The sequence below is a fragment of the Saccostrea cucullata genome, unplaced genomic scaffold, assembly GCF_032062105.1.
Source record: "Saccostrea cucullata isolate Sc308-1 unplaced genomic scaffold, CSIRO_AGI_Scuc_v1 ctg4047, whole genome shotgun sequence".
Classification (NCBI taxonomy): Eukaryota; Metazoa; Mollusca; class Bivalvia; order Ostreida; family Ostreidae; genus Saccostrea; species Saccostrea cuccullata.
In genome coordinates, this window is record NW_026940090.1 from 80489 (window position 1) to 97464 (window position 16976).

The following is a 16976-nucleotide window of genomic DNA, read 5'->3' on the forward strand; positions in this document are numbered from 1 at the left end:
GAAAATTCTTACACGGGGGATCGAACCCGGGTCGCCAGAGTGAAAATTGCGGTACCCATTACACCTTTGGGAACCCGCTTCAAATTTAAATTCAAATATCGCGAGATTGATCTTTTTGATTCCAACATAAAATTTAATAATATACCAATTTTAAAATTCAGTTTGGAATTGTAAAATGACAGCCACCTTGCTCAAGATGATCACATCGGAGTTTGTTACTTGAGTTTTAACAGTAGCCTAATTTTTAGGATAGATAATCTATTAGTAACGAACAGATGATACTGTTTTCTTTCCTTTTTTTGATATGTATTCATTTTTTGTTCCATACAACTCCATATACAGGCATGCGAATGTCATATATTTCTGCACTATTGTCGCCATTTGTCCACTACGTAAGTCGGGTCACTATACATTATTTTGTGCCAAACGTCACAAATAGTTCTCAACGCTATTCCTTTGAAATGTTTGATCTATTGAATGAATGTGAAAGCTTCAATGAAAATTAAAGATGTACGTTCTTATAACTGGAATTCCGAGCATTAGAAAGTATATTTATCATAATATCGTATACCGCCAATTAACACTAAAGCTGTGAATTCGGTAAGATTTTCCACGAATTTTGTATCCTGTTTTCCCCCAAAGTAGAGATGAGTTACACGTTCATGAAAAGACTGGAATGTTTCAATGAAAAAAAAAAACACTCGCCCTCCGACGGTCAAGGAATCTGATACTATTTATGTTCAATAACTTGCATTTATTACAAGAATATTGATAAAACCTTTAATAAACAATCTTTTTAAAAAAATGTGTTGCTTATTTTTGTCTTTTGTATTCATTTAATATGTCACAAGCCTGCGTGGAAAAATAAACAGAAGTCAAGTAATACTTCAGAAACATAGTAAATATTAAGTCAGGCAAGTTTCTTGAAAATCTATTTCTTATAACCATGGTTTAGAATAAGTTTTCTCTGGTGCAAAACAAAAGATTGTAGTCATCGTATTTCCAATAACAAGTTCAATAGACGTTTGAGGAAACCTCATATTTAAAACTATACTCAATGCAAGGTAATTGCGATGTAGAAATCTAAAGAATCCTTTACATTTCATAAATCTCTTTGGTAGAAGTTTTGTTCATCTAAACGCTCAGCTGACCTTCTAGAACCCGACTTGCTTAATGGCGGAGTTTACGGAGACCGCCGCCATCTTGGACACACTTCATATTTTTAAATGCGAATATCTAGTGTGTGGATTGATCAATTCTTAAATAAATTGGATATTAAGCTTTTCCAGTAGGGTCTTAATTACCATCTATTACATCAAACAACAATATTGAGAAACAAAAAAGTTGAAAAAGTGCACATTTTGAATTCACTTCCTGTAGCGACCGGAAGTACTGACGACGCAAACGAAGGCAAAATTGCACATCTATAACCCATGGTCTATCATCTCTAACAAGTCTCCAGTTAATATCTTGAGCCGTTTTCGAGAACATTCGAAGACAAAATTGCATTTTAAAATCAGGAAATTGCCCATAACTTGGCACTGGTAGCGAATTTTCTAAGAAACGGATTTTTATATAAAATTCATATAATGACCTATAATTCCTGAAATTTTCAATGAAATCCACTGAATAGTTTACGAGAAATCGCCGGCACAAAATTTGGTCAGAAGAAAAAAGAATAATAACTAGATGAAACTCGTTGCGAGCAACGAGAGGTCTTCCGTCCGATTCTGGAAAGAAAAAGTAAAATCGAGCTGAAAAGTAAAAAAAAAAGATTTGCACACAAGGGGGATTGAACCAAAGTCGCCACATGAAATTCCAACGCACTAAATATTACGCTATCGGGGCCTCTACTCTAAATCTACTTGTATATATCAACGAAACAGTGCTTCTCTCTTAAAATTATGAAAGGCGGGTCACTATTCAAATTTTAGCGCCAAACGCCACGAGTTAATCTTCGCCCCTTTTCTTTGGAATGTTCTATCAAATAGGTGTGATAGCTTCAATGAAATTAAAAAAAAAACGTTCTTATAGCCTAAGATTCGAAGTTAAGAAAGTATGTTTAACACTTTTTACAATGTCCATATTGTACTTATGCATGTAACACTAAAGCGGTGAAACAGATGTGATTTTTTTTTCAATATCTGTTTATCCTCAAAGTGAACTATCCCGAATAGTTCATCGAAAAAGGTTGAAAAGTTTCGCCGGAAAATATGACTCGCCCTACGACGGTCAGCAATCCTTTATCATTTATGCTCAATAACTTGAATCAGGTCATTGAGACAAGAATGCTAAAATAAACTCCATGAAGCGATCTTAAAAAAAATCGTTTTATTATTTTTGTCTAATTTATTAGTTTAAAATGACACAAATGTGCATAGGAAAAAACAGTGATTAATATTTATACTGACAAAATTAATTGATATTCTTGTTTGAGAAAGTATTACTTATGAGTATAAGATCTGTTTTTCCGTGATGCACACAATATATTAGGTATCAAATTTCATTTGAACATTTAGTCTTTTCTTTTTTTACTTTGAAAACCAGCCAAAACCAATTATAGAAGATGTTAGTTTGACACAGAATTGTAACGTAACTACGACGTGACAATCCAAGTAGTCTTTTACATTTCATTTATCTTTATGTTAATTTCGTTAAAGCAAACGCTCGGCTGACTCCGTAAACCCTTATTGCGAAATGTCGGCGTTGACAGAGACAGCCGCCATTTTGAAGCCGCTTCAGATTTTTGAATGCTAATATCTAGAGTTTAGATTTACCAACATTCAAACAAATTATATAGTAAGCATTATAAGGAGTGCTTCTATTAAAATACCAAAAATAAATGAAAAATACTGAAAAACAAAAAAGTTAGAAAATATGATTTTTTTTAATTTGCACCTCGTAACGACCGGAAGTACTGACGACGCACGAAAATGCGATTCTGCAAACCAGAAAGTCATGATCTTTCATCTCCAATAAGTCTTCATATCATATCCTTAGCCATTTTCGACAAAAAGGGGCGACAAAATCGCATTTTAAAATCAGGAAATTGTCCATAACTTGGCACCAGAAGCGATTTTTTCAAATTTCTTTTCGGATGTAACAACTTCATATAATGACACATTTTTTGTGCAACTTTCATGAAAAACCGCTGAATGGTTTTCGAGAAATCGCCTGCACAAAATTTTGTCAAAAAAAGAATAATAATAATAATAATAATAATAACTAGAGCAAAGCTCGTTGCAAAGCAACGAGAAGGTCTTCCGTCCTATTTGACCGGAAGTAGATTTTATTTATAACAAAAATGCGAAATAACGCCCCCAAATAGCTTGAATCCTCTAAAAGTATGTTAATTAATGCAAAAATAAGCCATTTTTAGCAACTTCCGGTCTGACTGGAAGTGACGACGACGGACAGAAAATTAATTTTTATGCCCCCAGAGACATTTGTTACCCCAAAACTTGTCATAAACGGCAAAAATACGTATTTTCAGACTACTTCCGGTTTGGCCGGAAGTGACGTCGCCGGACGAATTTTGACGACGCCAATAGATTGAGCTTGACCTTTTGAACAACTTTGCTTCTTTGACATATTACAAATTCTTTATAAATTTTGAGATATAAAGAAAAAAGTTTCGGTCCCTCTAGGCCCCTTATTTAAGGGGCCAGTCCTTTTTTTGAGATATCATTTGAAAGATCTTAAAATACTGCACTTCTTTTGCTCTATATGTCTTAACAAAATATTTTTAGGTAAAAAGATATCTTCGAAAAAGTGTTACAAATTTTGAAATTCGTGATACGTCTATTTTCGGGCCATAGCGAGCGCCGACGTGCGGCCCTTCTGATTAAAATGAAATACGTTATACATATCTACAGACTTTGGTCTATCATACCTGAAAATTTCATGTTTCTATCATGAGCCATTATAGAGAAAGTCTGCGGACAAACTGACCCTTCAAAAATCATAAAATCGGCAATATTTCCAAACCGGAAGTGACGTCATCAAATCGGAAAAAAATGCATAAGGTTCAAGTAATGTAACATAAGTCCTGAAAGTTTCATTGAAATCCATCGAGCCGTTTTTGAGAAATCGCGTGCACAAAATCGGTAAGAAAAAAAAAGAATAATAAAAGTGGAAAAGAAACCTAAGAATAACAAGAAGGTCTTCCGCTGAAGACGGAAGACCTTAATAATAATAATAATAAGAAACAATAGAATCACTATAAGGTGTTCCGTTGAGACGGAAGACCTTAACTAGAAAAGAAACTCGTTGCGAGCAACGAGAGGTCTTCCGTCTGATTCTGAAAAAAACTCCGAAAAATCGAGCTGAAAAAAAGTGATCAAACTTCTTATGGAAACAAATAGGATTAAACCCGAATTGCCAGTGTGAAAATGCAATGCGCTTACTATATTACGCTATTGGGACTAGAGCTCTAAATGTATTTGTATATACTTCTGCAACAGTACATCTGTCTAAGAATAATGAAAGGCGAATTACTATTCATAATTTTGCGTCAAACGCCACGAGTAAATCTTTGCACCTTTTCTTTGGAATGTTCCATTTATTAGGTGTGATAGCTTCAACGGAAAGAAAAAAAGAACGTTCTTATACCTAAAATATCAAGGTGAAGACAGCATAATTAACACATTTTACAAGTTTCATATTGTATATAAGCAAGTAACACAAAAGCAGTGAAACAGTTGTGCATTTTTAACTTTTTAAAATTTCCTGTTTTTCCCCTAAGTGAACTATCCCGTGTTTCACGTGTTGAAAATCAGAAGGTACCGGTATTAGGTATCGAATTTCATTTTCACATTTAGTCTTTTCTTTTTCTACTTTGAGAACCAGCCAAAACCAATTATAGAAGACGTTTAAAAGGAACAAAGTTCGACACAGAATTGCAACGGAACTACAACGTGACAATTCAAGTATTCCTTTACATTTTATGTTTCCTTGTCTTACTTTCGTTCAAGCAAACGCTCGGCTGACTCCGTAAACCTCTATTGCGAAATGTCGGAGTTGACAGAGACAGCCGCCATCTTGGACCCGCTTCAGATTTTTAAATGCTAATATCTAGAGTTTCGATTTATCAATATTCAAACAAATTATATAGTGAGCATTATAAGAAAGGTATCTATTAACATACCAAAAATGAATGAAAAATATTGAAAAACAAAAAAAGTTAGAAAATATGATTTTTTTAATTTGCATAAGGTGACGAGCGGAAGTATTGACGACGCACGAAAAGGTAATTCTGCAAACCAGAAAGTCACGAACTATCGTCTCCAATAAGTCTCCAGTTCATATCTTTAGTCATTTTCGACAAAAAGGGGCGACAAAATTGCATTTTAAAATCAGGAAATTGTCCATAACTTGGCACCGGAAGTGAATTTTCCAAAAAGCAGAATTTTATATAAAATTCATATAATGACGCATAATTCCTGAAAATTTCATTTAAAACGGCTGAATAGTTCTCGAGAAATCGCCTGCACAAAATTTTGGTCAAAAAAAGAATAATAATAAGAAACAGTAGAATCACTATAAGGTCTTCCGTGAAGACGGAAGACCTTAATAATAAATAAGAAATAATAGAATAATAATAAGAAGAAACAATTGAATCACTATAAGGTCTTCCGTTGAGACGGAAGACCTTAATAAGAAACAGAGTAAAAACAATATGTTCCCCAACTTCGTTTGGGGAACATAATTAAAAATTATTAAAGGAAGTAGGCTTCCACACGTACATGTATGAATTGAACTGCAAATGAATATATAATCACAATTATCGGGTATCACAATAATTCAGTTTCTTTATTTTCTGTGATTGATACTGCTTCCCGTATTTATTTTTTTATACAGAATATTAAACGTAAATTAATTCAAATAGATTTCATCGTTATATTGCTAATGTCCATACTATCGGGATACTCGAAGGGATTTTTGGGGGCTTTTAGAAAATTCTTTTTTATTTTATTTTGACAAGTATTATTTTTCAGTCAATATTATTTTTACTGACATATCAATTTAATCATTGTAAATTTCTCTATTTCTACATTACTTTTTAATTTTATTTGTTAGAATGTACATCTGTAAATCACCAGAATGAAACCATCAGATTATGTTCAAAATTAATTAATCCTGAAAGAAATTCATACACATTTCATTTATCGATTTTATTTTTGCATTACATACCGGTAAATTGAAGTTAGGGTCATTGTTGACCAACATGTTCAATGATGTGAACACTGATATACCTAAATAACATGCAATGGTTTTCTACCCTAAGGCGATGGAAACCGTGGGTGTTGATACCATTTAATAAACATTAATCGGCCAGGTAAACACAAGATAAGAAAAAAAATTAGGCTACTTTGTAAAATGTAGAAAGAGTTTAGGAAAGACAGGGTCTTTTGCAGAAAAAGACTAAAAAAAAATCCCCAAAAAGATAATTAGGCTACTATGTAAAATATAGGGGGAGTTCAGAGAAGAAAAGTGTGACAAAAAGACGGACAGACGGACATTCGTAACAACATATACCCGAACTTTCTTTAGAAAGTGCGGGTATAATAAGAGCTTAAATATATGTTATCATAACCTTTCTAAAATACGTTATGTATACAAAAATAGATAACCAATTTCAAAAGCTATTTCAACTAATGACCTAGCGGATTAATAATTTTAACTTAATGGAGATTCTTAATCTGATTGGATGATTTTTTTCAGATGCTGTAAATATCCATCCTGAAAGATTTATGGCATACATGAAAAATGGGAAGACAACAGTTCGTCATGTACGTGGGATTGTGGTTGGATGTGAAGGAGCAGGGAAAACGACACTTCTATACAGACTGATGGGGAAAAGTCTCAATGAAATCAAAGAAATAAAATCAACCAGAGGACTCCATTTCTACGAACACATCTTTTCTGTGAAAAACGGAGATTTATCAGGTAGTGTTCTTCAACCAGCTATGAATATAATTATTCTTTTTTAAAAAATATTCTAGTTAATTTGAATAATTAATGAACGTAAATATATTTTTGCAAATTTGCCCAATTAGTTATGCCTCCTTTCTTTAATTTTGTTAAATTTATTTCGGCAATCTTAAGATCCAACGAACTGTTGGAAATGGGACTGAAATCTCACCCGGACACTTTTTTTCTGATCAGAGAAAAATGAAGATTTTAAAGTGCTAAATATTGGCATTTTCCTATATCAATTTAATCCTATAGTAAATGTACCTGTATTTATAAAGGACCCTCAAAAAATACCTGGACAGTAGATTTTCCTCAAACTTTGCATGTACATGTACTGAAGCTAATGACATTTATATATGGTAAAAAAAAAATGAAGATTTTCGCTATTGTAGTTTTCACACAATAAAACTATAGTCGGCATTAAGTGAATATATTTTAAGAGAAATCTTATTTAATAAAAAATATCATTGTGTTCAAGAATTTAATTGGACCTTTTTGTTTTATGACGTCACAAACTATTCGGATTTTATAGGGGTTTTATCCATCAAATTCATATATCACAGGTCTGCTTGATCAATATTTATATTTCACATAATATTAAAAATACTAAGTTTTTTCTGAATAAATCATGGAAATTTGGAGGTTTTTTTTCTGTTGACACATCGAACATATAACGTCAGTTTTTTTTTAAATATTCAGTGCTTTGTAATCTAAATGAACATCACCCTGTTTTATAACACTTTATATTTCTCCATCAAAGTTTGAATTTGGGGGCATTATAGAATATGGTCCTTTGTTTTCAATCTTTACAGAGTAAGCAACATATTTATTTATTATCTTATAGACAAAATTTAAATTTTCTTTCAAAATCATCTTGTTTACAAAAATTGATCACCGATTTCGATTTGAGCTGAATATCGCCAAAACATGAAATTAAATGGTCTTAAAATATCTATATTTTTGTAAAATATATGTACATGTATTGTAGCTACGGACGATGAGTTCTTAAGGAAACCATTGATCAGAATTCCAGCATCTGAGATTCAACAGATGGGATCAGACCCCAATGATGACTCAGTGAATATTGAAATGGGGATAGAAACTGAAAACAGTTCTAGCTTGGAAAACAATAAGGTTGATCAGAGTACTGGAAAAGAATTAAATGCAAGGCAGAATACTGAACCGGGTTCACAGAAAAATGAAACAGATGATCAACAGCCTACAGAAAATAAAAGAAGAAAAATGCATGCCGGAGAAAATGACGGTATTGATCAACAATTAGCAAGGGATGTTTTGAAAAAAATATTGGATGACAAGGAAAATGAAATAAGTGTCACCATGATTGACTTTGCTGGACAATTTGCTTATTATGCTTGTCATCAGATTTACATGAGATCAGAAGCATTCTATGTTCTAGTGTTAGATATGAGTAAAGATTTCGAAAACTTCGTTTGTAGTGACAGAGATGAATGTCAGGGCTCCATCTTCTCTACGTGGACATACAAAGGTACGTTTTGAATCCGGAAGCAAGAATCTAAAATATTTTAACTGAAAAATCATGTTCTCTTGAATAAAAGAAGGTCAAACATGATGCATTGAGTATGACATGCCAGAATATTTATTTAAAGAAATAGAAAGAAACTCTTTATTTTTTAACATGTTTCCCTTGAGAACTATTGTACTATATTTCCTTTTCTATTTGCTTTAAAAATCATACATAGCGAGTTCCAGTAAATGTTCAAAGAAACCTCCTTCTTCATGCCTCTCTAAAATATTATCAGTAGTGATTCTGTGACGGAGAAACCTCAGGAGTACTGTGCAACAATATATTCAAGAAGTGATGTAAATCAGATGTAGATACCTTAAAATTCCAAGGAACATTTGCACAATTTTATATCACAAGGTTTTACCAAAATCAACAGCTTTTAAAAACTTACGATTTTTCAGCTTTATACCCATTCCCTTCCCAATATAAATTCAGTCCAGGGTTTTCGATACCATTGACAGCTGCTTTTTCAATAGAAATAGAACTCGTAAATTTAAACATCTTTATCACTTAATTTTACACACACAATCCAAAGATTCTTTATTGCGTTTTCATATATGCTCTTCATTTGCTTTTGCTTAACAAGTTACTGGCTTCGTTAAGGAGGCTCATAACACCACTTTTTGATAACGTACTACACAAAAAAAACTCCATTGTGTCGACCGGTTTCCTCTGGGGATGAATTGTATAAATACCTCAATAATATGACCCCGACCTTTAAAACGCTTTAAATATAGATGAAACATGCGGTGTTATAGGAGTGAAAACAAAGTAACGGATTCATTATGCATTAACCAAGAAGAATTACTTTTACGCAGAAACAAAAGAAAACAACAGTCAAATCTTCGCAAAACAAGTAATGTCAATTTTATAGCGATGCATGCAGTGAGCTCTATTAATCAATGACATGTTTGTATGGATGAAATTCGAGTTATAATCTACAACCTTGTTGAAATTAAAAAGTTATTTACTTGCACTATTTACTGTGTTGGGGTTAATTTATATATTTGCTTTGTTGATTTACATAGATACTCTGGCAATTTAAAGTTTTGTTCTGAATTTTAGATGTTATGTTCAAACGTTCCTCAGTGTTTTGAGTCTTGGGTAATTAGGAAAGAAAACTCTTTAAAGTGGACATTTTATACCAAATAATTTTTGAATTGGAATTTTCATTTGGTTTAAACATTCTTTATTCAATTTGTCACATGTAATTCATTGAAATACATTCTCTGTCTCCTCAGAACTCATTTTCTTAATGTTTTATGCATAGATTAAAAAAATAATGACAATTGTTTTTAGAGGAAAATTATTTTTTCTAATAAAATAATTATTAGGTATTTTAGGGTATTTTCACTGTGTGTACTTATCTTAAGGTCTTCAATCACTAATAGGAAGAAATTCAATGAAATTGAAAACATAACAGATATGTAGGCATTGAATACTTAGTTTATTTAGACATACTTCCCATTTATTACTATAAGTATGTTTAGTGGGATGTGTCCTAATTCATGACCTTGAGTTTGGGTAAGAGTTATCTTCCCCTTTTTTAATAAATAAAAATCAATTAAAAAAAATTAGCTGGTAAAAAAAATTGTTTTCAATTATCATTCTATTATTGATATTTCAATGCATCTTTCCACCACAGGATTTTTTTTATATTCAAATTATTTGAATTTTTATTTTGAAAAACGCTTTTTCCCGTAGACTTCAATGCGATCTTTGTTAATTAATTACTGCTTAATTAATGAACTTTTTAAAAATTTCTTGTGGGCAATCCTTTTCCAGTATAAAATGTTTTAATATGTCCATCTCTGAAATTTTTGAAATTCTGTTAAAAATAAACTTGAAATAAAACATTTGATTAAAATAAGACAAAAAATACAAAATTCTATAAAAAATGTTTATGATATCAATACCCCTATCTGGATATTTGATATCATCATTGTAAGTGGTGCTGTATTGAAATCTAAAATAAACTGTGGATGTAAGAAGCCACCTTAAGGAGGGTTTCTGAATAAATGTAGATGCTTAAAAGTATACACACTATAGTTAGCCGTTGAAATACGATTGGAAATTGATATAATTTGTTTATCAATAAAAGTTACGAAAATACTGTTAATTACACCATTAAAATTAAACGCGTTACAAAGTTATCAAATTATAATTTTTTATTATCCTGCAAGGAAAGAAAAACAGCTATTTTTAAATAAATCCATCACGTGACGCCGTCGCTACTTTTAGATTGATAAACACACGTGGCGTTAAGAAAACAATGTAGGCCGTTTGAGATACTACTCACTTTTAATGTGGATGGAAAGCGTCTTACTTAATGGTACTTATATCTTTTAGTATTCAGTATCAACCATCTTCTCTGTTATGACGCATATTAACCTTGTATTAGTAATTGTTGTCAAAATGCAACATACCTCGTTGTCATTTCCCGTGGACATGTGTTTCTATATATAGGCCTACTGTTTACGCACTTCCTTCATCAATATTCATGAAAAGACTGAATTCTTAATTCCTAAATATTGTTTAATTGTTTTGTTATAACAAAGATCTACAGTACGATCTTGTGGAAAGTATTATTTTTCAAAATTAAAACTATAAAAAAAAAAGTTATCTAAAACTGAATGAAATCTAGCAGGGACTATATTTCGGCGGAATAATTGCATTTCATCAAATACAATAACCGTTTTTAACCAGTTATTATTTGGTACGGATACGCAGCCCAAGTGACCAATCTACTGGGGATGCTGGTTGATTCGATACGCAAGAGCATGCTCTACGTATGAACAATTTCTTAAACGAGGTAAATTATTGACAAGCAAGTTGATGAAACAAGAATATCAACAGTCTCGTTTAAAGTCATGATTTCGTAAATTCTATGGTCGATACAATGACCTTGTCAGCAAATACAATTTATCATTGAACGAAATGCTGACTGACGTTTTTCATACCAATTGTTAGTCCATTATTTATACACTGAATTGACCACGGATTTTTTCCATTATTTCCTGATTATGACAACGAGCACACGGCGGGTGTGACCGGTCGGCAGGGGATGCTCACTCCTCCATGGCACCTGATCCCACCTCTGATGTTTCGGAGGTCCGTGTTTGCTCTGCTCTTATTTTGTATATTTGTTTAATGGACGTTGAGATTGAATACTGTTCGTTATTTCCATATCCTTCTTTAAGCCTATAATAGGTATTTTATGCAACTGCTGAATTTTCTCAATTTTATGTGTTTTGCAAACTTTCTGTTTTAATTTGTTTTGTTTTTAAGACCGATTTCCGTTTGTTAACTTTATCCTCAATTTGCCAGTATCCCTTAAGTTCGTCAAAATCAAAATGAATCGAGTACACCTGACAAACCGGACGTATTTTATAGCGTTTTTGATTTCTCCTTTAACTATTTGTTATAAATTTTTGAATTTAACATGTAACATTTAGTAGTTCTCTTTTCCTTTGTTCCTATCACTTTATAACTTTTTTCTTGGTTCTGAAGAAGAGACAGAGCGTCCCGAAAATTTGACAATTTTTTTTGTTCGTATCGTTGGTCATTTTTAGTGATTTTATATATACATACAATGTATATCGTTAATGTGTTTAAGGGAGGGTGCATGTGTGTATGTGTTATTCTTAATGCATATTATACAATTTGTTTTTAGATTATCTTGACTTCTGGCTTGACTCCATAAAGTCGTTTAGTGGACCTTCTGCACAAGTTCTTGCGGTGGCTACGCATACAGAAGGCAAGACGGGAGAGGTATTTCACAGTTGTTTGATGACTGTTTCCTAACACGTAAACAGTAAATATCCCTAGTAAATTGCATCAAAGTATCATCCGATAAATAACCTTTAATTACTTTTAAAAAAAAATATTTACTATTTACCAATGTTGGAGTTAAAGTTTGAGAAAGAATACGTTGAATAGCAGCTGCTTGATTTTTAGGTCAACTGAGTAAACTCAGGTGACCTATTGCTATCCGTTTTCGTCCGTCGTCGTTCGCCGTGCGTCGTGCGTTATCATTTGAACATTTTCAGCTTCTTCTCTGAAACCACTCAATCAATTTCAACCAAATTTGGTACAAAGCATCTATGGGTGAAGGGAAACAAAAATTGTGAATTTCATGATTCCTGTCCCCCAGGGGCCTGAGGGGTGGGGCCAAAACCACTAAAATTAATGCAATCTTTAAAAATCTTCTTCTTACTCCTGGACATCAAGCAGTCAAACTGTTGTTATGATTGTAATCAGCATTGAGTCCTCTACTAAAATTGTGAAATTCATGGTCCCAGGTTTATGGGTTCTAGTGCTAGGACGGGGCTCTATTGATTATATAGTGAAAATGTATTATTTCTCTAAAAATCTTCTTCTCTGCTCCTTGGTATCAAATAAACTAAATAAGTACATAGTTTGGATAAGAAAGAATGTCTTTTGCCAAATTGTGAATTATTTAGCCAGGGTCAGGGGTTCTAGTGCTAGGGCTGGGCTCTATTGATTATAAAGAGAAAATGCAGAATTTGTTTGAAAATCTTCTTCTCTGCTGCTGGGTATTTAACAAATTAACTAAGTACCAAGTACCAAATGCAAATTAACGAAAAGTTATGATGAGCAAGAATGTTTCTTCCAAATTAAGGAATTTTATGGCCCCAGGGTCAGAGGTTCTGGTGTAAGGGTGGGGCTAAATTGATTATATTGTGAAGTATTAATACATGAATTCTTTGAAAATGTTCTTCTCTGCTCCTGAGTATTGAGTAAACTAACTTAGTATATAGTTATGACGAGCAAGATTGTCTCTTTCAAAATTATGAATTTTATGGTCCCAGGGTCAGGGGTTCTGATGTTAGGGTGGGGCTCTTTTGATTATATAGAGAAAATGCAGAAATTGTTTGAAAATCTTCTCTGCTCCTTCTTTTATAGCTATGATGAGCAAGGGCTATTCTTCCTGAATTGTGAATTTCTCAACGCCCCTTGGTCAGGGGTACCATAAGAGGGAGGGGGGGTCTCTACTTTATAAACTGAAAATGAATTAATTGATTGAAATCTTCTCCTTTTAATTAATCAAATATTTTTGATAAGCAAGTGTGCCTTTTCCAAAATTGGGAAATGTATGGACCAAGGATCAGGGATTCATGCGTGGTAGTGGCACCATACTGATTATTTCTGAATATTACTGATTAGTCGAAATGCATTTTTTTGTTCCCCTACTCTGTATATCCGTATTAAGTAACCAAACTAAACATGCTAAGTGTATAGTTATGATTAGAAATGGTCCCTCTTTCAAAATTGTGAATGCCATGATGTCTAGTTTAAAACATGAACCAAAGTCAATTGTTGTTAAGTTGTTGCATAATGCTCAGGTGATCTATAAGGCCCATTGGCCTCTTGTTTTTTTTTCATTTAAACGTTAAAATCACAGTGATGCAATTTAAAGGATTGATTAATTGTATGTTGTTTAACAATCCTATCGAGAATTTTCACTTATATGAGACGTCCCGGTATGCCCTTGAAGGCTTCAAATTTAGACCTTTATCGTGCCGACGCCTACAGTGACACGGGACCTACGTCTTTAAGGTCTTATCTGAAAGACCCTTGTCTTTCACTTCATGTGTCGAGCGCTTGGCGAAGGAACAGTTACTACCTATGCTCATGTCTTAGGTATGACGCGGCACCGCGAACGATAATTGAACCTGGGCCTTAGGATCACGAAGCGAACGCTCTAGACGACCTCTTGGCTACCATGACTGGTCCAATATAAAAAGAATCTTTTTGACTCATATTTTACATTTGCTTCATCAAAACTCTTTCTGCTATGGCCCTATCAAAATTCCTATTTTTTTATGGGAGATATATTTTGACTCGATCACTATGGCTCGACCAATCAATGAACGTCCTGCGAAGCTATAGTCATTAAGGACATATGCAACGTATCGTACCTACTTATAGTTTTTCAAGATATTATAAATTTAAAATTGTAGTGCCAACAGATGTTCATAGACAAAAAATTAGCAGGTTTTGAAAATTACAAAATTATATTCTAGATGTAGTGTATCCATATTTGTTTTAGAAGAAGTGTACAACGGTATATATAGACATTAAAATTGTATCACATTGTTCCTTCAAGTATTGGAACTTTTTAAATCCAGGGAAAAATACGATAACGTTCTAAAACGTTGAGTATGCCCTTAGCAAGTAATTCATTTTACATGATTTTTGTCGGTATTGTCCAGGAAATTGAGAACCAATTTTGATGACTGGTTTCAATATTTTCAAAACAGGAAAAAGACTCTTTTTGGGAGACTCTTTGGACATTAGTACCAGAGGATGATAAGACCAGGCTTTATGACAGGGACTTTGCATTAGGACTAATAGAGATGAATGAGGAAGCGAAGCATGTTCTGCACAGTTTAAAAAAATCAATTTCTGAAGTAGTATCACAAGGCATGGATACGAAATTAGAAGTTCCATCAGCCTGGGCACTTCTTGAACATCTCTTACAAACAAAGGAAAAGCCTATCTTGTCAATTAGTGACATCAACAAAGAGAATAAGAAACTTTCAGAAGAATATCAATTGAAAAGTCAAGAAGAAATATTTGATTTTCTGTCTTTTTTCCATGGACATGGATTGTTACTCTTTTTTAAGGAGGAGGGACTGAGAACCCACGCAGTTCTAGGCATACAGTGGTTTTCTAACGCATTCAGTAAGCTTATTGCTGACAAGGAACACATCAACAGGGACTGCAAACGAAGATATATAGAAGATTGGAACCATTTCAATGCGACGGGACATCTGAGCAATCCACTGTTAGATTCTCTGTGGAAAGAAGAATCGTCATATATAGAACATAAGACAATACTTATGTCATACATGGAGAGATTACGGATGTTAGTCAGCATTGAAGGAGAATCCTCCTGGTATGTCCCCTGCATGAATAAAAAGCCTTTCACACACGGTCTCTTAAAACAGACACTAGAGAAATCGTCCATTCTGTGTTTTCGATTTACTTCCTTTGCCATGTTTGTCTTCTACAGGCTTATTGCATATTGCATGAGTTTCCTGAAGTGGAAAGTTCAGCTCGATGGGTACAAAAGTCAATGTCTGTATCACACAGCGGCGATTTTCGAAACCGAAAATCACACAGTTACCGTTGGTATAATAAATAACGATATCCAGGTGCAGGTATTGCGGATTAATGATCTACAGCTCAAGGTTTCCTGCAAAATTGGAAAATCCATTCAAACTGCCTTAACAGAATTGACAGCAACATTTAATGAGAAGAAAACCTTTCAAAAAGGTTACAAATGCCTTAATCTTTTCTGCTGTGAAAAGGATCTAACTTTTATTCCTGAGAATGAACTTTCTGGAAGTCAATGCAATTGTCCTATTGGGAAAGGAAAACACAAGATAGATGTTCAATGGACTTTGGGATTTTGGGAAGATGTAAGTAAAATTATATTAGCTCAACTGACCAAGTGATCAGATCAGTATGTAAATTAGTAAATTTATAAGTTGTTAGTTTGCCGAAATATGGTTATGGTTTTATCAATTATATGAATAAAAAAAACCAGAATGATATAAAACAGATGTTTTAGACCCTAGTATTTTCTATTCCAAGCCCAGTGGGATATAGTAAGTTGAAATACCAATGAAAATAGCTATTGTTACTTGATGAATGTCGATATATACATTGTATATATATATATATATATATATATATATATATGTGTGAATGTAGAATTAAAATATGTAGAATCTCTTTCACTTAGAATTTTAAATAAATTCTACTTCATAGGAATATAAAAGCAGGTCAAATAATAAAAGAGTACAATTAGTACCTTTTGGAATTCAAAACAGTTGTAGGCAGTTGTTTTTATATTGAAACTGACTAAGGAATGTTAGGTTTACTTGACCAATACATATTACTCGATCTGGTTAGGTTTAATAATAGATCGTATTCGGATAATGATTTTGGATATTGAATTGGATGGCGTTCTTGCACATCAAAATTGCAAAAATTCCATATTGTAATATGGAAGGTGAATTAGCGATTGCAATAAGAAGCGATTTTTCTATTCTATTTCAATACAATAAAAAAATTGATTACTTGAACATCATGCATATTCTTCTAATATCCTTGAAATGGTTGTGTGAATGTAAGAACAAATGAGAAAGTCATGATGGATGTGTTTATCAAAGTGAAATTGTCTCTAATGAGGCTTGCAGGAAAGAATCAAAATTTTAATCTCGATCATTGCAGTCTACCAGATATTTGCTTTCGGATAACATCTTTCATTTTTAAAAACATTGTAGGTGTAGGTATTAACACATAACTAATTACGGCGTTCTCAATGAATCTATCTATCTATACTTTTCCCCTCTCATTTGCTTTCCTAAATCTACTGATTGAAAATGAAATCTTGTTTTCAGAGAAATTCCCGTTGCCCCCA

General features: G+C 33.0%; 1 protein-coding gene across 1 annotated transcript in view; it reads left to right on the forward strand.

Annotated features, from left to right (window-relative positions):
• LOC134254740 (uncharacterized) overlaps positions 1 to 15969 on the forward strand; it is a gene marked incomplete at its 3' end in the record, with an annotated part of 28723 nt that extends 12754 nt beyond the window's left edge. The window contains exons 5-8 of the mRNA XM_062737271.1: positions 6724 to 6948; positions 7964 to 8482; positions 12195 to 12292; positions 14806 to 15969. Coding sequence (XP_062593255.1) covers positions 6724 to 6948; positions 7964 to 8482; positions 12195 to 12292; positions 14806 to 15969 — 2006 coding nt within the window. The remainder of the gene's footprint in view (positions 1 to 6723; positions 6949 to 7963; positions 8483 to 12194; positions 12293 to 14805) is intronic.
• Between the last annotated feature and the right edge of the window lie 1007 nt (positions 15970 to 16976).